General features: G+C 42.5%; 1 protein-coding gene across 2 annotated transcripts in view; it reads left to right on the plus strand.

The window, feature by feature from the left end:
- LOC115358310 (pre-B-cell leukemia transcription factor 1) overlaps nucleotides 1–24657 on the plus strand; it is a 53958-nt gene that overhangs the window by 24775 nt on the left and 4526 nt on the right. The window contains exons 3-8 of one of the 2 annotated variants that reach the window (XM_030050223.1): nucleotides 17033–17277; nucleotides 19171–19361; nucleotides 20478–20613; nucleotides 22157–22316; nucleotides 23037–23149; nucleotides 23628–23717. In XM_030050223.1, coding sequence (XP_029906083.1) covers nucleotides 17033–17277; nucleotides 19171–19361; nucleotides 20478–20613; nucleotides 22157–22316; nucleotides 23037–23149; nucleotides 23628–23717 — 935 coding nt within the window. The remainder of the gene's footprint in view (nucleotides 1–17032; nucleotides 17278–19170; nucleotides 19362–20477; nucleotides 20614–22156; nucleotides 22317–23036; nucleotides 23150–23627; nucleotides 23718–24657) is intronic. The other variant, XM_030050224.1, reaches the window with a different exon arrangement.

The raw sequence follows: 24657 nt of genomic DNA on the forward strand, positions 1-24657 counted from the left end.
TGTTGGGACATATCATGACAACAATAAAGTTGTCCAATTATTCCCCTGTTGACAGTTTCCAAACCATTTTATAGTTGATTCAAAGATATAAAACTTTATTGGATAAAAAGATACAGGACAAAGCATTGTATGGTTTTCCTGGCTCCATTTTATACTATCTATGTTATAGGCCCTTCATGACATTTAAAACTTTATTGGACAAGACTTTGAAATCTGGGGGAAGTATATAAAATGAGGAATTTATTAGACTTTGTGCCCTTTCATATAGGTTGTGTTTGAAATATTATATGGACACAGACAGATGAACTCTTTTTTTTAATGCTGCAATCAGTAAAATTATGTGCTGCAAAGAGCAGGTAACAGATGCTGAAATAAATGGAACATGATGTATCAGTATTTTGCATCACAGATGTGATGTGGCATTTTATAATGCCAATAATCTCCCAATTGACCCTGTGAGCAAGAAACAGCTGAATGATCTGTTTTAGGAAATTCAACAATACAATGCTTCTACTATAAATGTGTGTTCGGTATCAGAACTGAGTCTTGCATATTTTGTATTGGACTGTATTGCATGTAGATAAAATACTTTATTCTGGGGTGATGCTCTAATGATGCTCTGAGCAGACGTATTGCACATTTTCTGCACAAAGAATGCTGTATTATAGAGGAGGTTCATGGACAGCCATAAAAGCCCTGTGTTAAGCTGGCGCCTTTTTCCTGAGGCAGGTGCGCATCCTCAGCCACGAGAGCAGAATTTAAAAGGAGCTGGGGAGGTAAGGCTCTGCGGGGAAACCAAAGTAGGAAGTCAATAAGGCCTGAATCTTTTATGAAGGCAGAGGTATTCAGATCACAGCTCTGCTGACAGAAAGAGCGGCTTGCTGCTTATATGAGGAGACAGAGCCTAGTAGAGGGTCTAAATCTCTCCCAGATTTACCTCAATCCTCATTAACGCAAGGGCTGCTTCACATAATGTCTTGTGCCTCATGATTGAAGGGGATGAGAGTTTGTTTGTATGATTTTCTTGCACTATTTTGTGAAAATAAGCAACAATGTGCCAGGACAAGCCATACAACATTTATATGTACACTATATTCAGAGTACATTGTGTAGACATCATGATCACATATGAATTTTTTCTAGCAGAATTAAAAACTGGATTGTTAATTGTTAATTGACCCCTTTGTCAATTCAAAATTTGTGTGTGTGTGTGTGTGTGTGTGTGTGTGTGTGTGTGAATTAGGTGTGACGTATGTGGTCAGTTGTGTGTGCGTGTGCATTCGTCAGCCAGTGTTATCATCTTGTTTTTTACAGGATACTAGTGAAAGACACTTCCCACCCCAGCCCATGAATTTAGCTCAGGGCATCATCACCTCCTGTTTTGTCAAAGCCATCATGACCGTGCCTTTTAAAGTGAAACTGCAATGAAAACAGATGAAACGAAAATATGAGGTGCCATTTAGCAAAGCTACAGTGTCAAAAATTGTTGTCTGATCCAGATAAATACGTTGATGTATATTTACAGCTGTATTTCAGCACACAAACACAGTCTGTACTGGACTTAAAGGCACCATTCACCCTGCATGATCTTTGTACCTACTTGGCATCACATAGACTTTCAGTGAGTGTGTGTTTTGTTTTGTTTGCGAGACTAATACGTCTGAGTTGCCGTTGTATGCTAAGACCAGCTCTGGGGAAGTTAAAGTTCTTATTGATTAGTGAGACAGAGTGCATCTGAGAATTGTTTTGTGAAGTGACGCATCAGTAGAAGAGTAGCCTGTGTTGTGGCGAGGACTGAAAATAGCCCATCACCACCTAATCAAATGAATGCATACTTTTTGTAGCCCGATCTAATTTAGCATGAGGATGAAATGCACAAAGACAAGAAGTGACATCAGATGAAAAGGGAAAATATTAATTTCAGTGGGAAACAAATATCCAGCACGTCTTGAATAGGTTGCTGGAAATCTAACACTGATGTTGCCCCGCTCATTCATGATATCTCCTCAGTGCACGAGGAGGAGCAGGTGCACCATTGCAGAAAGGTCGAGGTTGCTCTTTGTGAATGTTGGCCAGCTACACCAGGGCTGGGAGATGTCCACAATAACAGACCTTTTTATGTCCTGTTTCTTTCCCAGGGATGCTCTGGTGGCTCTCATTGCAATTAAAACCAAGTGTCCATCAGAGGCTATCTCTGCTCTGTGTGGCCCATATGTTTGGGTGCTGATAGAGCGTGGATTACTCTGTTTGGGACACAGATAACAGGCTGTTTATAACCTTGGCAGAGTCGGGGCCTAATCTGGCAGGAGCATATTTCCCCTTGCTCCCTGATAAAGGCCTGTTAGCAGCTTTATCACACGGGCAGATAGAAGTCGAGCCAGAGCGAGACGAGCACAGCACTGAGCCCAATCTGGCACCGCACACGGTTCTGCTGCTTTATTTTTAGAAGCCTTGTCATCCCCCCCCAAACACACGCACGCACACACAAACACACACACACACACACACACACACACACTCTCACACACACCGTAGCCAACCCCACTCTTGTCAGAAAGAGCAATTAATTTCTACATCTGCCTTCTCAGGCAACGTAAGGACCAACAAACAAATTAAAAGGACAATGTCCTCATTCATCATTATAGGATTCGGGGTTGCAGTATGTCTGCACATGTAAATAGAAACAAGGCTGTGGAGATGGATGCCATTCTCTCTTACACATGTCATAATGTTTTATCATACTTTGTTACGTATAATGTAGAACCTAAAAGTAATTAGCCTGCTACTGCAAGAGATCTGACAAACTATAGACACGCCTCTTTAGTGTTTAGATGACAGCTCTTTTTTTAGTTTCTACAAATTGGTATCTCAAATTATTTTTGAAAAATATCCTCGAGTAAATTAAAGTAATGTTTTAGAGGTATATCCCTGCTTATATTCCTAAGTTTCCCTGGGATGTGTGTGTGCCTGCTATGCTATTTTCTGTATCCCCATCTTGATGGCTCTGCGTAGGCACAATTACAGAGAGCGCTCCTTTCACAGCCAGAGAAAATTGTCGTCCTCTGTAAATTGCTTTGCTGCAGCTTAAAGAAGATCTCTTGTTACCCTCTCATTCAGTCTTTCTTACCAGCCCTTTCTCCCCCTCTTTCAGGAAAATTGCTTTCTCGCAATCAACAGATTGCTTGCTGCACTTAGGGGTAAATACAGGTAGACTAGAGCATTAGCATAACATTATTCAGACAAGTGTCAACCTCTAGGCAGTTAGTACTGCATCTAAGCTCAGTGTGAGGTGAAATGAAGTGCTACAGAGTTGCAGAGATTTTGAGAAGTGAGAGAAGCTTGAATTGGCCAAAAAATGCCTAACGTACAGGAGTGAAACAAGAAAACCCAAGTGTATGGCTGGACTGTGTACGCACGGCCAGTGTGCCAAATTGAGGATAATTTGTTACAGGGATAATCATATTCTGTTGTTAGCTGCAGCTGATGAGTGGATCTGGTGGGAAACGCCCCCTGAGGACGTAATACAAAACCGTTCATGCCAATTTATTTTGAAAGAACAACGGCCAGTGGGGAAACTCAAACACTCGGCCGACCAACGGTGTAACTTCATCACTCAGTCAGCGAGTCAGTGAGTCAGTGACTCCTACAAACTGGCGTTTGTAGGACCGGCCCCGCTGTTGCTGTCCAGCCAAAAAGACTGCACACTCCAACTTTTCTTCACAAGTAATTTGAAAGGAATTCAAGCATGGAAAAGTGCATTGTATGACAGTGGATTCTGCTGCAAGGTGACTTAACGTAGGATTTACTCCCTTTCAGCAAGATGTGCTTGCCAGGCGTGTGCAGGAGCTAGAACTTGGACTCTCTGGAGGTCTGCAGCATCTAGGTCACACTAGCCTCATAATCCAACCAGAATGTTTATGATAGGACTGCAAACCATGCAGGATGTGCTAGATGGCAAAAAGGCTTTATTGGTGCAGTGGTGATAAATGATACATTGACACGGCTTCTAGCAAAAGGCTGAAAATAGAGGTTGATGTGGAGTGTGATGTCAGTACCACAAAACATGCATTCTTTAATTCTTTCTTTTTCAATTGCATCAGTTGGCTCAAATTAACCCTACAAGCAGCAGTCTAATTAAGTTTCCTCATTCAAGCTTAGCACCACTCGTCTTCGCCTCGTATGATTTGATACACTTTGTACGCTCGTCCTTGGGGATGGGCTGTGAAGCGCAGCAGGCGTGATCTTTCACCGGGGAGACACTCACTCTATCCTCCTCCATTACTCCACCCCTTTCTCTTGTCTCTCTTGATTGACAACAGGGGTTCCTTCTGACCTACATTTGCATCTGCTCTGTGACCCAGATAGGACCCTTGTAATGAGCCACTCGGCCATTTTTGAATCTTGAGTAGGAACTTGTGTCGTTTTCATCACGGTTACAGGGGGGCGTTTAGCTGTGTTGCAGTAGCGGCGTCCCCAGGGCTTTTTGTCTGGAGCTGCAGGGCTGCACAGAGACAGCTTCCTATCCGGACGCCTGCCTGGCCACTCAAGCCATTCTAGGTCATCTGATTGCTATTCACAATGATTACTAATCAAGGACCTGTGTTAACGCCGTATCACAGAGATGCAGCAGCTAAATCATCAGTCAGATTTCAATCTTATCTGTCAGGCATAATATCATCAGTTTTCCTTAAGTGTCTTCCTGAATATGGCCATAAAGGAAAAAATCCATTCAGAATCCTGCACAGAGCATTGGGCTGTAATGTAATCTGACTGTGCGGTGCCTGTTATTGTTTCCTCCAGAACAACAGGAACAGTCAGCATTGGCAGCGTCTTGTACACAAATAGAGAGATCCCCTGGGATCACTGTGTGGATTCCACCAGCGAGCGTGAAAGCCGTTTCGTGCTCCTCAAGACATGTAGCCTGTGTGCTGCAGCCATCACAGCACACGTGTCTGATACACACAATTATCACGCTTTAAATATGAGTAACTTCTCTGTAAAGACGTTTTGTCAAAATAGAGAACAGATAGTTCTGCTCTCTGACACATTAAAGTGCGTTGAGAAAACAAACCGCCCTTTCTGTTCGTTCACAGGATTGTCAGATCGTATATGTAGTTCCAGTTGAGCTTTCATAATATTTCACAGTGTTGTACATGTTCCTAGTGTTTTAACATTTTTGTACCTTATCAAGTGCACAGACATCATAAACATATGCGTGTCGTGCATGCACACAAGCAGACTGAAATGTGTCAGAGCAGAGATATAAAATTAGACTACCAGGAACGTGTCTGGAACTAGTTTCCTGGCTTCATTTCCTGTCTCCTCACAGTGAGATTCTCTGTTATCAGCTAGTGCGATTGTATATGAATAATCCTATATTCTAGCAGCATTTTTTTTTCGCAACTTGCATGATGCCTATTTTACATATCCCTGATTCTGATGAAGATCCTCACCTCTGTAATTGTTACAGCAGTGTGAGATAAAAAAGCAGTCCCTTTTAAGGAACAAGGAATGAGACATTTTCTCCCAGAAATTGCCTTTCTTTTCATTCATTCCCTTCCTGCTTTAGTCCATCTCATTTCAGATAATATTGCTCCCATCTGTGCTGAACAATCAGAAAGGAAACCTTTTCTAGTGGCTGCATTAGATGGCCTTTCATTTTCTTGGCCCTGCAATCATAATGACATAATGTTGTGCAAGAGCCTCTGCAGGGCTCTTTTCCCTATCTCCTGCAGTGGATTCATACAGCTTTACTGTTCCTGATATGTAAAATACCAAATCCTATTATTTCTCCGGCTAAATAACACCGGTCCCAAAGGCGTTGTGTGATGTTTTAATGAGAGCCTGAGACTCGATGCTCAACGCTGACTTCTCCTCTGCATTTCCTTAAACTGCCAAGTAAGAGCCCCATTAATAATTCAGCTCATTAAAGTGTGTAATTAATCTGGAGCTGTGTAACAGGGAGAGACTGGGGCGCAGGGAGAAAACTCTCCAGGGGGGCACAAGAGAAACATTGGGGTAAGAGACGCAGCACACCCACTGTGATGGAACCAGTTCCCCGGCACACAACCATTCCTACTGCATCATTTATCTCCCAGAAAAAAAGCCATAGAGAGGCGCTGGTGCTGGTACGCACTGAGACATCTTCAGGCAACTCAGCCAATCAACAATGCAGCATGGGTACAGAGGGCGGTGTGTGTGTGTGTGTGTGTCTGTGCTTGCATGTGTGTGTGTGTGAGTGTGTGTCCTTGTGAATGTGAGAGAATATGCCTTGGTGTCTGTTGTTGATGTTGAAGGTCAATTTCTTGGCTTCTTGGAAGGCATTTTTTAAGTGAGTATAGCTTCCCTAAACTTTGAAAATATAACAGAGTGCTTTGTTATTACTCCTTTCCCCCACAAGAGAAGAAAACTCATTGCTTCTATTTGAATAGTGCATACAGACAGGTCCCAAAATTAGCTTCTTTATTGGAAGAACTACTGCTCCAAAGTTCAAAAAGGAGCACACAAAAAAAAATGTAAAGTGCACAAAAATATATTTAATGAGAAATGAGCATGACTGTGAAGTGATAACAAATTTGAAATCTGGATAGACAGGATATTCAGATATGGCAAATATAAACATCTTGTGTATGTCAAACATGCCCAAATAAATAAATAATCAATTTTTCTGTTTATATTTAACATTTTGTTGTGTTGTGTATATGAGTTACATTTTTGGAGACAGTTGAAGGTAATATTCTTCTGAATTCATTAAATTCATTCATTAATTTATTATAATCAGCTTTCAATATCACAAAAAACAAGGTCAAGGCGACACTCTAATGGCTAGAACAGAATCGAGGATAGGGGTCGTCATGCTCATAAAGAAGTTACGACACAGAAAAAAGTCTCTCCAGGACAATTATTACATAGGGCTAGACAATATGGACAAATATTAGGACATGGTGCTTTTGTCAAATATTTGCATAGAGAGAGATTTTTATGAACAGTCATTAGTAATGTGGACATGATCACTTAGCAGGTAGAGGCAAATAAGAGCTAAAACCATCTAATATGTCACCCCTTTACTGAAGTGCAGCCTTTAAAATCAGGAAAAGACAGCACATATGCCATATCATGACATTTCAATATCCAAAATCCCTGATGATGTGCAGTCTCATACCATGATCACAATAAAATATCGATAAATCGCCCAGCCCTGTATATGTGCACTAGTAGTTTGATGTCACACAGTTTCAGTTTTGGCTGCGTTTGGATTCAGAATCGCTGAGCTTTAAAGCCGCGTTGCAACATCGCAACCGAGTCATCCTCTAAAGGGGCTCTCACTCTTGAGAGGGGTACTGAGTTTATACCCCACTTACAAGACAACCTTCAAACAAACCAATTCAGATTATCCTTCCGCTGTTTGCTTTCAAGTGTTTCAGGTAGACCTTGGTAAACAGTGGCATCCACACTCAACATGCCTGCTGCCACTCGCAAGCCCTCCACTGCTCCAGATGTGGCTTAATTTACTGCGACTTGGCTAATCATGGTGATTAAGGATTAATTACTGTTAATCACTTTTACACAAACTGGTTGGCAGTATGAGAGCTGTGCTCTGTGAAAAATCCCACACAAGTGCGTGTAGCCCGATAGATGGAATTGGATTGAGCTGGAAGCTGCCAGGCTTCCCAGTCGGGTGTTTCTCGTAAGTTTATTCTGTGGCTTTTTTACTCATGAGCACACCAGTCAAAGTAAGTTAACCTCTGATAATTCTCTGCATCAGTTAATACAATTCAAATAGTAGAGGGCCATGTCCTAATGGTAATCCTGACACTGCTTTTAAAAGTAGATTGGTAATCACTAAAGCATTTCTTGCTAAGGGGAAATGACTTTGTCAATATTCAACACAGCAGTTCTCTTCATACAGTCCCTGGTCACCCATGGCCAAAGAGACAGTGCTAGGTTGTGTGCCTATCCTGCTAAAGGAGATAAGAATGTGAAGAAGCATAACCACTGCGAGTTCCATTAACACAGACTGACAAGGGAATCACAGGGACATCAGGGGGTCCGGGATGAGGCTGACAACAAAGCCACTGTGTTGTGCTCATATCCCCCCTGCCCCTGCACAAGCTGAGGGTGGCAGTGTGGTCACCTTCCCTCCTTGGCCTGGTTTCAGAGTGTGACATGCTCGTCTGCTCTCCTGAAGGAATGGCTTTAATAAGGTAGAGCAGATCAAGGCGACTGTTAATGACATGGCAGGCCCAGTCAACACACTGCCCGAGGCCATGGATGGCCCCAGTCTGGTGCATGCTGCTGGACGCTCGCTATCTCGTGTGGGCCATACAGGACACTTGTCTGGATGCTGCGACACTGCCACCGATCCATTCTGAGTACCGAGAAGTCGTTCAGCAGCGGCGTCAACCCGATCCAACCTCACTTATGGATAGATGCTTTTTGATTCATCATTATCGTCCATGCCGGTCATTTAGTCTCATGTTCAATCTTAAAAGTCTTGATTTTCTTGAACAAGTTAAAAAAAATCTGCCAGTGGGACTGGACATCCCACTTGTTTTCAATGCAGCTTCAGTTGTCTCAGGAATTTGTATAGAAACAAGTATAAATATGTTGACATGGAGCAGAAGAAGGCAGATCAGTCCATATTGAGAAAATTCTGGAAACAAGTTGATTAGCATGAGAAACAAGTGGAAGTATCTCATCTTACTGGTAGATTTTTTTTTACTTGTTGTAAGAAAGAAAGCAAGATTTTAAAACTGAAAATGAGATGGAATAACTTGTGAGGATGGATTTTATTTGCCATGGTCTGTGCTGTAATCACATGCAATTTTTCAGATCACACTCTGATTTTACTAAACTTGGTTGATTGACCAGCCTCTCATCAAGGGCTGAAAGATTAATCGAAATATTATCAAAATTGCAATTTGGGCTAATGCCGTATCCAACTGCAGCCAGGAACTTTTCTGATAAAGGTAAAATGTGAGACAGAGCATTGTTGTAAATTAAGTATCATGGTGCCACACAGATGCCATGGACTAAAAATTGTATTTTCGAGTTAATAGATTTTTCAGCGAAATTGAAAACTATAATGCAAAAATGAGAACCCTGAATCACATCACAGTTGCAATATCTGTAAAATTGATTGCAATATGATTTTTTTTTCTTTTTTAACCATATCATTCAGCCCTACGCTCATCAATGATATTACCCAAATTTGGTCAACAACAAATAGTGAAGTAACATTGCCCTTGGGCATTTTGGATGGGACTCCAGTGTGATCAAGTCAAGCATACAAAACTTATACTAAAAATTTTATCACACAAAATTGGCTGCTACAAATATGCTTAACTTTTGTTTTGTCTAATATGAATAATTTTCCATGTGAATCTTCCACTTCAAATTCCAAGTAAGAAGTATGTCCTCTGCACCCGAGACTGCATCATTATTGCTCGCCCTAAGGCCTTGGTGGACCTAATTCTAATTACCATCATTAGTGGTATCTGCTGAGGACGAGAGGGTGTGTGATCAGGTCGTCATAGGAAAATGTGTGCTGCTTCTCTCACTTAAGAGCTGGTGGTTCCAGAGCGGAGGGGCCACGAGGAGGATGAGGAGCCACCAAAGCGCTTTAATGCAATGGCTGTCCGTTCCGCTCCCCTTGGTTGTCACCTTCTGAAGAGCACGAGGCCTTATCGGTTTAATTGACTCTTTATCTTTTTGTTAATTTCCCCTGCAGTGCAATAGCCCTCATTCTACCTTTTGATATGTCATTTTACATTGGCTTTTGCATGACTTACAGGAAGTCACTATATAGATTACCGTATTTCATAAAAAAGCAGATTTCCATTTAACAACCCTGTTAAGGAGCTCAGTGGCTTGTTAATTGTCCTCATTGTCTATTAACCTCTTTAATATTGTCTGTTAACCTTTCTCCCTTAAAGTGAATACCAGTTTCCTGACTCTGTATTTGCTATCTTGCATTTGATAGTAAATGTAATGAAATAATTTTATTCTTGACAATCCCCAAAGCTTTTTTGTGCATATCTAATAAGAATGAGGTTTAATTTTATATAGTTGGCAAGAGTTTAAAGACTTGAGTCTTTACAAAGGCAAACAGAGGAGACTTAAGGGTAGCTGGATTTAACAGTTTGATGCCTGTCGTCTTCCTCCTGGTGTATGTTGGTTCTCTTTCCATTTCAGTACACTTGCGACTGTATAATGAATTATGCCGATGTTGAATTAGCATGTAGCTGTCGCTTCGGCTCTGGTGCCTGCCTTGTGACAGGACCACCGTAGCACAGGCTAGCGTCGAGAGAGGGGGCTTCTACTGTGATTTATTAACTGCTGAAGCCACAATGAAGTGTGCCCACTGAAGCACCAATGCAAACAAATAGGGCCAGTGCTGTCACTGTAAATTCAAGCAGACAGGCCGACCACAGCCTGACCAGAGAGGGTTAATTATGCAAAAGCATTTGGCTTTCACCAGACACACTCGTCTGTTTTTAAGGACAGAAAAATTTTGTTTGTTACAGACAAGATTACATCATGCCTTCTGAGCTTCTTTTAAAAGACAATGTGTTTCACAAACATAACACCATACGCTGGGCACCATTATATTCCTTTTTAGATTTGGCATGTTCTTCTGTCATATACATTAAATCACTATATACATTAATTCTATATTATAATTCTATTTTAAAATACAGAGGAAAACAGAAAAAAAGAATCATTAAAATCCTGGAAAGCCATGTTTCACAATCAAACATTACACATTTCTCACATATATATTTTTGAATAAAAAGTGACAGTGGTACATAGCATGTTATTAGATAGATTTACTTTATTGATCCCAAACTGGGAAATTCCCATTCCCATCCCATATTTTATTCTGTCAAATTCCTAAAGCACTACATAAAGCTACAAGTCTGAAAATAATTAACTAACTTGTTCAGTTTCAGAGATATGCTTCTTCTTGACTCTGAAAAAAATCTAATCCACTCACACTCACTGATCATTTCCACATATATAGCTGATGGGTTTCTTTCATTCATGTAGTTTGTGTCCCCGTATGAATTCAGCTGCAAGCTGATTTGAAGGGACACACAAAAAAAGTCTACCACAGAATGGCTCCAGCTACGACATCAAATGAAAGCAATGATAATAATTTAAAGTGGTAATCCTCCAGATCCACATTTTCTTGATTTTGGCAGCATTTTTTTAATATGATTAGAGTGAAATGTACAAAGCAGATGCTGCTGCTGCTGTGTTTCTCACAGACAGTGTGTGTGTGTATGTGTGTGTGTGTGTGGTGTGTAATCTTGTCATTTTTACTCCAAATAAGCCCCTGTTGCTATTACCGGAAATGTAAAATGCATCACTTCCTGTGCAACGGAGGATATTTCCCAGTACCTGTCTCTATAGAAAAACAAATGTATAAGCTTTAATAAACTGTGTTGATAAGAGATAGAGTAGAAAAACAGATTGTCACTTTAAGGTCTTGCGCCTTTTACCTTACTAATCAAAAGGCTCTTAGAAATGTCAAAGCAAGGCAGCGTTGATCTGCCCTCATATCTGGACAGGCTGTCACCTGACCGGCATCAAGTGTCACTTTTGGCAGACTCTCCAATGTCTCCATGCTCCCTGCGCTCCTACCCATGATGTAACACTTTGGATCACATTTCAGCATCCTACTGCAGAATGAAGGTCCTCGAAAGGTGTCTGCCAGTTTGAACTGGAGCAACCAATCTTCTCTGGCCTCCATGTTTGACTGTACATCTCGCTAACGGTGACAGAATGGCCCAACATCATTAATTAAACATCAGGCTTTCCCCAATCATCAGATCGCCATGACAGGCTGCCATGCCAACAGTCCCTGTCGACATGCCTTCGAAATCTAGAAGGGGATTACATATGGTAATGGTTTTTGACAGCCTGCCATTTGCCTCTGTTAATCTGATAGGATAACATATCTGGACTGCAGAGCATGGTGTGCTGTAACTCTTTGAGTCTGATATTGTTATGCCAATTTTTTTTAACTGAATCATTTTGAAGATGCAAGCAGTGTCCTGGAAGAAATTTTAATCCTCTGAGAGGCTTTTGATACAATCCCAAATATTGTCACTGACTCAAAAGTGTATTTTTAGACCTGGATCTCTGTTATTGCTTGTATTTGCTGTCAGTTTTATTTTTTGTTCATGTTTATTAACCCATGCCATCTTTGGCAAGGTTGCAGGTTTGACTGATATGTCCGTGTATAGCAGGACTTGTGTCCTCCCCCAGTGATAAATTTCTCCAAAGTCGCTAGTCCTTCTCTTCCTCTGAGATGATGCTAGAAGGCTGCCAACACACTTCTTTGTGCTACGGTTCACACACCAACAGAGAGAGAAGAGGGTTTAGTCTCTTGTTCTTGTTCAATTAAGGCTCAAACAAACTCAGGGCTGAACTGAAATGATCTATCTCTGTTGTGAGCAGTTCAATTAATATTTTAATATCCACAACCATCTTCACATGAAGCCATGAGCCAATCTTTCTGAATGAGTAATAGAAATATAGGGAACAGAATTTTACACATGTGCTCATTGAAAACAAGCGGCGGGGGGAGAAAAACGGGTTTAGGAAAGCTGCTCTCTTCAAATAGGTTCGTAAATCATCTCGGGGCATGATATTCCAAGCTTATCCTCAAAGAGCAAAGCTTTTTCCTGAGTGGCCTGGAAATGAAATAAATATTCTCAGATAAACGACCAGACAGTTAAACATCCACCTCTCCAAAAGCCAATTGCCCTGGGTTTTTATTAAATATCGATTTGATTTGTAAAAGGCCAGATGTTTCGAGGTTAAATAAATGTCATGTTCTCCCGTTGGATTCATTTTGGTTTACTTTTCCTGTCTTCTCAGTGGTGACATTTTGTCTTGAATTGCGTGCAGGCAGCAATGAAAAGACTGACCAATACTTGCCTATCCTTGCCCAATCCATCCTTGCATTCATTATGCATGTACTGACGCTAATGCATCCACACTGGACAATCTGATGCAATCATAAGGTCGTAGAATCTTCTCTTAGGTATTTTCTTAAACGATTTTGCACCATCTTTCCAGAACTGAATACTATAATGTTATATCAGTAAGTTAATTAGTCACTCATGGCAATGTAAGACTTCATATTGATGCAGAAATAAAGTGTGGCTTAGGCCTCCTTGTGAGAAATGCTTGTCAACAACAGGAGGGAGGAATAAAGCATTGTCTGACGACAAGCCATCTTTGAAACGCCTCCAAGAGGGAAATGGCATCCATTAGAGACTTTCAGAAAATGTGTGTTCGCTGAAGAGGAGGGGGAGGGGGCTGAAATCACACACACAGATAATTGTTTATCCCTGGGAGAACCTTCGGTGTTTGTCTGCGGGTGGCTAAGTAAGTTCACCAGCACTATTGGACAGGGAGTGCCCAGCAGACCCAAGGCTCGGAAACATTAGGATGAATCAATTAGGCTGCCATTACCCAATAAAGTGGCCCTCACTGAGTCGTGTAATTATGACCCACAGCAAAGCCAATTTTATGGAAGCACATTATCCCTTTCTTTTCTTTATTAATTTTATTTGTTTGAGATAATCCCTTCCATGGTTTTAATTATGTGCTTTAGGTTCAGGGCGGAATAAATAAATCATCATTTGCTTCCATCAGACATTCCCTTCCTTTGACACACACACACACACTGCAGGTCTGCAGTTTTGCCTCGTCCTGTACACATTTACTCACCGCATGCTTCTGTGTGTGTGGCCATTGTCCCAAACACCGGGGAACTACCCATCACAAGACAAGAGATTGTCATCAGCGTATCTGTCATCATAATAAGGACCATATTGATTAGTCGGTTAAATTAAAACCAACACCAGTGTGCACCCCCTCCTGCAGAATCAGCTTTAACCCTACTCGGAGCAAGCTTTCCCATCAAATTGTATGAAAAGAACTGTTAGTAAGGGCTGATATTATAGGCAGCAGCCACTTAGCTTGTTCTCAGCTCAGAGGACACTGTGTAAGTGTGACAATGTGCTGTCAATGAGGGATGACAGTACACAGCCAACATGGCGTAATGCATTGTTCCTTCCTGGGTCCCTCCTGACAGATGCTCTCCAAGACAGCTGGATCAGCAACAAGAATGGCGCTGGGATCTGGGGTGCACACAAGGATAGGAGCACAAATGCGATATCTGGCTGATTAGAGAGGGTATACAGATGTCAAGCAGCAAGTCGTGGAGTTCATGTGGGGGTTTCTGTTAATTGGCAGCTTAAGACACACTTTGGGTTCTGCCGCTTTTCAACATTTACCTATTTATTTTGACAATAATGCGGCGTTGGAATATCTGGCGGTGCTGAATGTAATGGTTGCCTTTCATTTTTCTGGCTCATTTTGTCATTGACCTTTTCCCATTTCATCTTCTAAATATGTTGGCCTACCAGATTTTTTTTCTCTCTCTCTCTCTTTTTCCCTTCCAAGATATCTTCTAAGAAATGACCTGCTCTGGAACGGCCCCTTTCTTAAAAGACTGATGTTGGAGGTGCTTTAAGCCAAGTAAAATAAACACGTCATGAATGCTAAGCTGGAACTTGGCAGACGTGAATCGAATCATTTTGTGGACACAGGGAATTTTTATGTTCCATTTTCGTTTGACAGTCTAGACATTTTATGAGTTTGGGAAGAAATCCGAAGGCCTCAGTTTTCAGTAGAAAGTTCTGAGAAGGGCTTCCTCCCTTATATTTGTGTGCTGGTGCTCTCTGAATCACGAAGCGCTGTTAGTCATTATTTAGTGACAGCTATTTTTTTCCCTCCCCCATATTCAAGGGACAGGGTCAAGTGAGTTGTCCAAAACAATAGGCTGGATTTAGACGTCACAATCTAGAACGAAACATTTTAAAAATCTTATAAGCTTAGTAAATAATATGTAATCCACTTTGGAATACTTAATATAGCTTTTTTTATGGTATACCTTTGGCAAAGTTGGCAATTTCTTTCTCAGAAGTATGCACTACTTTTGAGTTGTTTTTCTACTGAAAATTACTTCCAGAGCGTACAGCTCATTTTACCCTATGGGATATTGTGGTGTGTTCTCATTTTAACACCCACTTTAGTCTGGTATTTATGAGGTGGTAACCACAGAAAAAAGACTACCTTACCACACTGGCAAATGTTCCGAGCCTGGAGAGCAGGACTTCTGGAGATGCACATAAAACGATGTTGACAAGGGTGTTTTTGAAGACGCAGGTTTGATGATGCAGCACTGGCAGTGGAGAGGCAAGGAGGGTGTGAAGTGATCAGGGATTTCCCCCTGCACCTCATCCATACATTATCGGTGTGATGAAGGAGTCTGTGTAATGAGACGGGATGTTTGTACAGTCCTGCGATCCCAGGAGATCCGCCCGCACCCCACACCCACCCACTCCAACACACCCCCACACTCAATCTACCTCCTGCTGAGCCCGTGGCCTGAACTCCTGACCTCTTCCACTCGCCAACAGTTGCCATATTTGCATTTCCAGTCCACTTAAAGGGAGGAGGGGACTGAGGGACTTGCCCCCTCCTTTCCTCTGGCAGTACAGCAGGCCTCATTCTCATCCTAGTGACCCCCTGCCCAGGCCTCCCAACCCGGACAGCAGTCTGGGGTTAATGCACCAAGCACTCCCATTGTCTCTGAATTAATGAAGTGCTCCCTGCCTGTCCCTTCTCATTCAGTGACAATGAGACACATGACAAGTGGTAACGTTTTAAATGGCTATCGACACACAGGCCTTAAAGTCACCAAGTCATACCTTGCATAAGCAGCTGAGGCTCTGTAATGATAATGCCGGCGTCCTTTGAGGCACTTGTCTTCACTCGGATCAATTTGGATCCAACCACATGTATAGCGGGAGAAGGTGTTTGATATTGAAATGGATGGCTCTCAGATGGAGGAGGAAGTATCAGAGTCTGTGAGTGTTTCACCTCAGAAAATGGAAGGTTGGAGCCAGTTTTCCTAAGGAATGGCAAGGGAGACCTCTAGTGGAAGGGAGAGACTGTGTTTCTTTAGCTGTCGGCCACGGTGAGTGGAGCTGCCACCATCCGCTGCCGGGCTGTGGGGATACTGCTGTTGCCACTTTCTGTGCAACATTGCCAACTTATCAGTTAGTGCACCGCCAATGTGTTTTTGCTGAATATGACGAGAGGGACAGATGAAAAACAGCACCACATTAAACCATGATAGACCGAGCAATAGAATAGCATCTGATTCAGAGAGGTGGCATCTCTAAATTCCATGATATGAAGCCTAACCGATGTTTGAGTAAGGCATCATATATCATTTTTAAAGTAATGGTTTGATATGCACCTCATATTGTTTTATCTCCTCCCATCAGGGTTTCTTTTTGGCTCAGCTAGCTAAGCAAAATGCCACATAGTATATGCCATTTATTGAACTGGGGAGATGTTGGTTCTGAATCCAGCGCATAACCTTTATCATAGATCATCCCCTCTCTTTCTGTCCATTCTTTCTGTGTCTTACCACTCGATGCTAGCCATTAAAATATACTGTATATTTAAAACATAACAAACGTATTGCTTCCACTGTTTACAGAAGTTGAACTTTTCCATTAATTAAATTAAACAAATGAATTTTTATCATCTGTAGTCTTGCCAAAGTACTCAGCCATATCCTTTATTTACGTCCACAAATAAGCAACACACACAGGCTGATGATTTATCTCAGGGGTATGCCCTATCCAGACCAGCTGCTCATAATTCTGACTGGTCCACACATTTTACTGGTCTAGTCTCAGCCTGTGTGTTTCTCTTGGCTTCAACATACTACACCAGTCATTTCAACCTGGTCTGTGGATGCACCACCATCCGCTCAGGGATGAGATGTTTGCTTTTGGTTGTGCAACAGCAGCATGACCACAGCTCAGTGGAGTCTGGGTGTCAGGCATGGAGTCAGGCTCTGCAGCTGACAGCTTGTTACGGTGCTGTGGGTGTGACCTTTGTAACTGACCTCTGACCTTTCCTGTCATTGTAGTGCTGAGTATCCGTGGCGCTCAGGAGGAGGAGCCCCCAGATGCCCAGCTCATGCGATTGGACAACATGCTGCTGGCAGAGGGTGTATCTGGTCCAGAGAAAGGGGGTGGTTCGGCAGCGGCGGCAGCTGCGGCTGCAGCCTCAGGAGGGGCGGGAGCTGACAACTCTGCAGAGCACTCCGACTACCGGGCCAAGCTGTCCCAGATCAGACAGATCTACCACACAGAGCTGGAGAAGTATGAACAGGTAAGAGCAGTGACCTTGTCTGTATGTACGAACACCAGACAAGCACAAACTGTCAAACATTTCATTTTTATCAACCCATCCACAAGCATCACATCCTATTAAAATGGAGCTTTCCTTAAAGCACAGTCAGAGTGATCATTTTCTGTCTACAACATACACACTGTACAGGTTGCTCCTAACTTCTATTTTATAATAAAACGACCAGCATATTTATTTATATAACACTTTTTAAAAGAGTCTTACAAATTGCAGTCATTAAAAGAGCGGAAAAACAAAAGCAGAAATGACATAAAACAAAGACAGAAAACAAAACCACACTGTAATAAAAATGTGAATTATTCCCATCAGATGATTGAATTATTCTCATTTCAGCGTGCGTTAAACTTTCAGATGCATTTAGGTCTAGATGTACACTGTGTACACCTCAGGACTTTAGCTTGGTAAAAGTAAGAGAGAGGGAAGCCAGTTATTGATTTCTGTCATTTGAGACTCTCTCTGCAATTAAAACTTCTGGCACAAAAAAATAGTAGTGCTTATTTAGTGCCTTTTCCATTTGTAGCAGGAGCTTTTTACTTCACCCCCCATATAACTACCACTTAAATAAAGCATTGGATTTTACTGTAGCTTGTTATTACGTTTGTTTACTAACTAATGTACGTATGGTCAACCATTAAGACATAGGGATGAATGTGTAGTCTCTTTGATGAAATCCATATATTTTTAATGTGCAACCTTGAGTGCCGCTTGCGTTTTCATTTTCTAGGAGCCAAAGCATCATGCTGTGACTGTGTTTGCACTCAGGCAGGAGGGTGGTGATTGTGGAAAAGTTTATGTGAATATGTCACTATCACATGATGACAATGTAGGACTAATCACTCCAGACTTTCAAAATATTTCGGATTACAGTGTCGACAGAAGGAGGGGTATGTAAAGCGTTGGGGCCACAGCAGCCAGATGCTTGTCTGCTCCAGATGGCCTCCAGTGCACACCCAAACGATGCAGTCACATTACAGACAGTATATTTTCATTCTACCTAGTCTTAAAACATGGTGGATTTTTTTTTTTATCGTCATAATATTTGATACTATAGATTGCTGTCAGCATGAATTCATTACATTGCTTTAAATTCTGTTTATTTGAGTAGCTCAGTCTGTGCAGCGTTTGGTGTATTTATGTGTGCATGCCGAGAAAAGTCTTGAGAGATACTGAAAGGCTTCACTAGGATGATTTTCTCTCATTGCCTTGATAACCAGTGTATTCATGACAATAGCATCCCTTTCAGATGCTTGTGAGTAAGACAGATAAACAGGCAGATAGACAGACACAGAAAGACTGACATGGGTAAATCCAGAGAAAGAGAGACAGGGGGAGAGAAGCAAAGAAGAGGAGACAGTAAGTGAAAGGAGGAGACAGAGAGTTAGAGTGTAATATTGTGGCAGATTCACGCCTGGTGTCACACAGGGGAATGAATGTAACGTCGTGGCATGTTCGCCTCTCAGGGTGGCTACACTGTGAACGTGTGCATCTTAGAGGGGAACAGCTGTCATTGGTTCCTCTCAACACTGCCATCACCACTTCTGTTAAATATGAAATATATCAGTGCTTATATCCCCTGTTGGCTCTGAGAAAGCATGTCCCAGAACAACATTAAGCGCGGGGCTTGATTTTCATTTTTCATATTTCCTCTATTTGTGTTTCTATGAATTTTGAATACCATATCCACTCTCTTTGCATGCAGATGAACAGTACGTTTCTGTAATGGCGAATTTGCTATTTTTGCATTCACAAATTAAGGTTTTATTCGCCGGCGTTATCCATTTCCACTGACCTCGGGGAAAGTGTTTTGATACACTCACTGATTTGTTTCAGTTTGTGTGTGTGTCGTCCTCACAGGCATGTAATGAGTTCACCACCCATGTGATGAACCTGTTGAGAGAGCAGTCACGCACACGGCCCATCTCGCCCAAAGAGATCGAGCGCATGGTGAGCATCATCCACCGCAAGTTCAGCTCCATCCAGATGCAGCTCAAACAGAGCACCTGCGAGGCCGTCATGATCCTGCGCTCCCGCTTCCTTGACGCCAGGTGTGTATCTGTGTCTGTGTATGCTCATATTTGCATCTATTTAAACCATGTGTATTCTGATTAATCCTGCAACCACCACCCCCCCAAGTTTAATACTGCAAATACCTCGTCATGTGCATCCTGATGTCCATAGGAAAGGCTGATGTAGGAAGCTTGTTACACTACACATGTTGTACCCATGCCACTTTGCTGCTTACCACCCATCTACACACAGCATGCTGGGTAGCTTTGCATCTGTGGATACCATTTGGACCAGCACGCACAACAATACTGGCCAATAACAGTTCTTTCCCTGCTCCATAACGCTAACTGTTTCCCTTTTTTAATGTAATCGCTTGTTCCTTTTGATGCGCGCTGTGGATTTGCATACATTTCTCCAAGGATAAATCTCACTCAAAGTCTGAGTTGGAGGCATAACATTTAAATGAGGCTTGCGCTCCCTTACAAAGCTCCCTATCTATTCTTTTGCAAATGATTGTGGTGGTGCAGTGAGGGGAAGGGAAGGGAAAGGAAGGGGAAAGAAGGGGAAGGGAAAAGCTTTCACTGGTTGAGAGGCACTGCCATGCTCAGCTCCACTGATTAATCTACTGGCTGCTGGAGCCCATGCTGTGCACATTTACATATTCTCAAGCAGGCTTTTAGAGTGTGGGACAGAGATTTCTGCACAAATCTCCTCACCAGTGGATACATGGAAAGAGATTTTACAGGGTTCCCCTCCAGCTTATGTAAAGCCCTCTTGAGATGTGGCACATGCAGACATAACCTGATAGGTGCCGGGAGATGGAGGGGTCAGTCAACTCATGGGCATCAGCATATGAAATTTCGCTTTTTTTTTTTTTTTTTTTTTTTTTCCAAACACTGTTGTGCATGGGGCTTTTGCGGGGTTCATTTTAATTTGTAAACCCTAACAAATCAATACCAGCAATATTTCACACTGGAACAAACACTCCAGCATTGTTTTTGTGCCATTGTGCACTTTTGTTAGACTGCAGCTTTATGTGTGATTTAATCTGACACATTTAGTCTCTGTGTTGAAATTAGAGTATCGTTCACTCTGATTATATGTATGTTGTTATGATTGACATAAACATGACTGTTTCTGTTCTCTTTTTGCAGACGGAAAAGACGAAACTTCAACAAGCAAGCAACAGAGATCCTAAATGAGTATTTCTACTCGCACCTCAGCAACCCGTACCCCAGCGAGGAGGCTAAAGAGGAACTGGCAAAGAAGTGCGCCATCACCGTCTCCCAGGTACATCACAGAACAGTGCCCCCCACCTGTAGGAAGGTTAATGCACACACCACAGTGACCAGATAGGGATTTGTAATGTGAACACAAGCTGAAAGAGCTCTGAGCTTCTTGGCAAGTAATGTTATGTTTCTAAGTATTTTCTGACTGTTATGAAGTCAGACAGCTCCTCTAATCTTTTAGCAGCACCTTTTTATTGCGACAACAAAGGGTTTGTAGTAGAAATATGCCATGTCATGAGTTTATAGTCATGTAAATCAAACCAGACAAAGCTATTTTTGACCGGTGACTATTCCTATCTACTGAAGAAACAGGAAACAGAGACAGCATTGCTACTATATTCAAGTTCTTATCTGCTCAGATAGGGGACCAAATTTACTTCCAGTCCACAAAATAGCACATTTGTACATTTACATTAACTTCCCAAGTTATCTGTGCAGATAACATAGAAATCCACGAATAATAATTCCTCTATTTTTATCATAAAATAAAGCAAATATTTTTTATTATCAAAAGTCTTTGTAAAATCCATTATACATTACCATCTTAAGACACCATGACAGTGATTTCTAAGCAGAAAGATGGGTATATAAAGCTTCCACAGCCTTTGCTATACAGAGATATGGGCCAATGCCTCACTGCCTATATAAAACTCAAGTGGCTAGTCAGTGTGCAGCACATGAGAGTTATTAACAGAGCCATCAGCTGGCCACAGTCAATTCAGACATGCAGTGCAGCTATAAATGACTAAAAATCCTTTTCCAGCTTACCCAACATCTGAACATTTATATGTTTGTGTCAGAACTGCTGACAAGAAAAGTATATGTACCTTTTTTTTTTTTTTTTTTGGTTTGGTTATTTTTTCATCCATGGGTTCTAGCACCCGTTGTTTAATTCCTGTAACAGTTGATATAAAGAGGGCAATGACAACACCAAGGTAAACAGCAGTCTGTGTTTTGAATCCATCATTTGGGAATGGATTGTTTTCTCAACTGGTTTCATTAATTTATACAAAATGATGTGAGGATGCATCTGGGCATGATTGTTGAACCTACTCAGGGGCTGAATGATTTGTAGAGTGTCTGTTTCCTGGTCGTAATAAAGGGAAATGTTTACCTACTCTGTGTATTGGAAACTTTGTAGGATTGATTCGGTTTTCATTTTAATGTTGTTTATCATTAGCGCTGGGATTACCCCCCCAGCTTCATCTGGGAGTCCATTAGCAGTAATGGGTGTTAGCGGATGTTGACTGATTGGTGCTTGCGTGAGTTCTGATGATAGCTGCAGTCATAGTGACATAATGAGACTGTTATTGGCAATCATTCCATCCTGGCACTAATGTGGATTCACAGCACCAGTCTATGTAGCTCCTACCCACCTCTGACAGCCTCAGAGGCTCTCTGCAGCGTTAGTCATGCCATTAAGGCCGGGCAAGCTAAAGACTCTATGATTTCTCTGTCTGCTCGCCTTGAAATATGGTGAAGCTTTGCATGTTTTGTGGGCATTATAAATAATATACTCTGTGGTCCGTTGTTTGTTCGCTCAGGTTTCCAACTGGTTCGGAAATAAAAGAATCAGATACAAGAAGAACATCGGCAAGTTCCAAGAAGAAGCCAACATGTACGCTGCGAGAACTGCTGTGAATGCAGCTAATGCGTCCTCACACGGAAGCCAAGCGAATTCACCCTCAACTCCAAACTCTGCAGGTGAGACTGAAGGTCATCGGCTCTGCTTGATTCATAGACATGCAACTGTGCATTTCCACAATCAAGTAAATGTTGTGTTTAGATATAATATGTCTGGTTCAAGGGTATTACGCTGCTGTTTTACACATTTGGAGTAAAATCATGGTGATGCTTAAGAAAGAAGAAATGTGGCTGTTACCTTGTAATTTATCCTGAATATAATTGAGTGGGTAATTCCTTATAGGGCTTAACAAGTGCAGTGATACAGCCTCTACAAGGTTTTGTCAGAAATTAGCCAACCTGAGCCCTATGCCAAGTCTCCCTATGCTTACTGCTCTTTTGACTTCTTCTCTGTTAACATTAATTCTTCATGTATCGCCATTTCATTTTTCATGTACCTATGCCAAATATATATCACTACATTTTCTGCTGCCCTGACATCTAACTCTCTCTCTTAAGTCTTTCTTTTTTGCTGGTTTCTTGTTGTTTGGTCATGAGTAACTTCTTAACAGCATTAACATGGCAGTGATAAATCACTTGCTGAATGTTGCTGATGGTAGAAACAAATATTTCAGACACACACCCCATGCCGTGTGAGTTAGCTCTGCTCTCATCTGACTGGCCTGCTGCCTGCCTGCCAGCTAACCTCTGCATGACGCTCTCCTCCCTGGATGGGCCGAGTAGCTTACTCTGCTTGCCCTCTTTCTCTCTGTGATTCCAGTGCTTCCTCTCTCCTTTCAGGTTCTGCTGGCTCTTTTAACATGTCAAACTCCGGGGACTTGTTCATGAACGTGCAGTCTCTCAATGGGGACTCATACCAGGGGGCTCAGGTGGGAGCCAACGTGCAGTCACAGGTAGGGCCCTGAGCAGTGCAGCAGATATCACAGGGGCAGACCCGGCTCACGTCCCAGTCAAGGCCTGTGCTCAGCACAGTGTCTCTTCAGCCTCGGACTTTATACCCACTCTCAAGTGCAACCCAAAGAGTGCTGTTTGACCTTTACTACAACATAATTATGTGTTAGTGGTGTTTCTACAGTGACACAAATGGTTATTCTTTCTGTGTTCATATTTTTTCCCTGTTTTACCTGAGAATTAAGTCAGGGGGTGTCGTCCTGTTTTGCTTGTTGTAAACTTGTGGGCATGTAAAGCCCTTTGAGACTGTAAGCAGTGATCTTGGGCTTTAAATAAACTTGAACTTGAACTTGAACTTGAACTTTTAAAATGTGCTGCATTTGCACGGCACTGTACTGTTCATGTCGTGTGCGCTCTCTGTTTTCTCTTGTGTTTCTTGTGTCGAGTCTGACCTTGCTTTGTTGTTTCTGAATGTTTCAGGTGGATACCCTTCGCCATGTTATCAGTCAGACAGGCGGATACAGTGACGGACTCACAGCCAACCAGATGTACAGTCCGCAGGGCATCAATGTAAGGAAAAGATTTTTTTTTTTTTTTGCTTGCTTTCTCCCCCTACCAATTATTTTAAAGCCATAGGGCTTGGAATGCCACTTAGTAGGACTTGTCTCAGCACCGTGGTCACCTAGTTGATTGCCTCTGTATCGGTCATGCCATGGGCAGCGCGCTGCCCAGCGTACGCAGGCGTGGGGCCAGCCACACTCATGCGGAGCCGCCGTCTGAGCCTGTCATGTCCGATCAGTTCTGGCGCAGCACCTGCAGCCACGCACGGCCAGCCGTGAGGGAACTGCACAAACAGGTGACACCTCCTGCATCGCGCTTCAAAACCCCTCTGACCACCTGACCCTGATTAGCAGCCCTGGGCCAGAAGCTTCCATTGAAGCCTCCTGGGACACAGCCGCAGTCCCACTAAAAATAAAACCTCCAGCCCCTAGAAAAACTGCTTATGTGCTGTAGGAGTGTGTGTTACCCTCGAGTTTGTTTGTGTGCGTGTGTGTGTGTACTGTCTTATTTTGCGGGAGCATTTGGGTGTGTGTGTGAGTGTGTATAGAAGTGGGGGTTGTTGAGGGGGGTGGGGTTGCTAGCTGGCGGCTGCAAACAGCAGGGAAATTCACAGCGACAAGCCGTGTCGTAAAGGGGAAAATCGATAAGACAGACACAAGGAGAGCAGAGTGTGGACTTGGGACAGCAATCCAAGCGCATTGCTCAGATCATGTTCCTGCCACACTAATGGCCCTGACAGCGAGCCGTGGTGAGAGGACGAGGACGGTCACAGCCGCGGCTGGGTTCCTCTGCTGTCGTCGTCGTGCCTCAATGGCCATATGATAATCAGATGAAATGTCTCCTGTATAAAAACATGTATGTGTATTCAAATAGCCTTCCTGGCTGCTCTGAGCGCATCCCACAGCCAGCTGTGATAACCCTGAGAGGCCCGTAACGTATTCAGGCCCTG

This window comes from Myripristis murdjan, chromosome 4, assembly GCF_902150065.1.
Source record: "Myripristis murdjan chromosome 4, fMyrMur1.1, whole genome shotgun sequence".
Taxonomy (NCBI): Eukaryota; Metazoa; Chordata; class Actinopteri; order Holocentriformes; family Holocentridae; genus Myripristis; species Myripristis murdjan.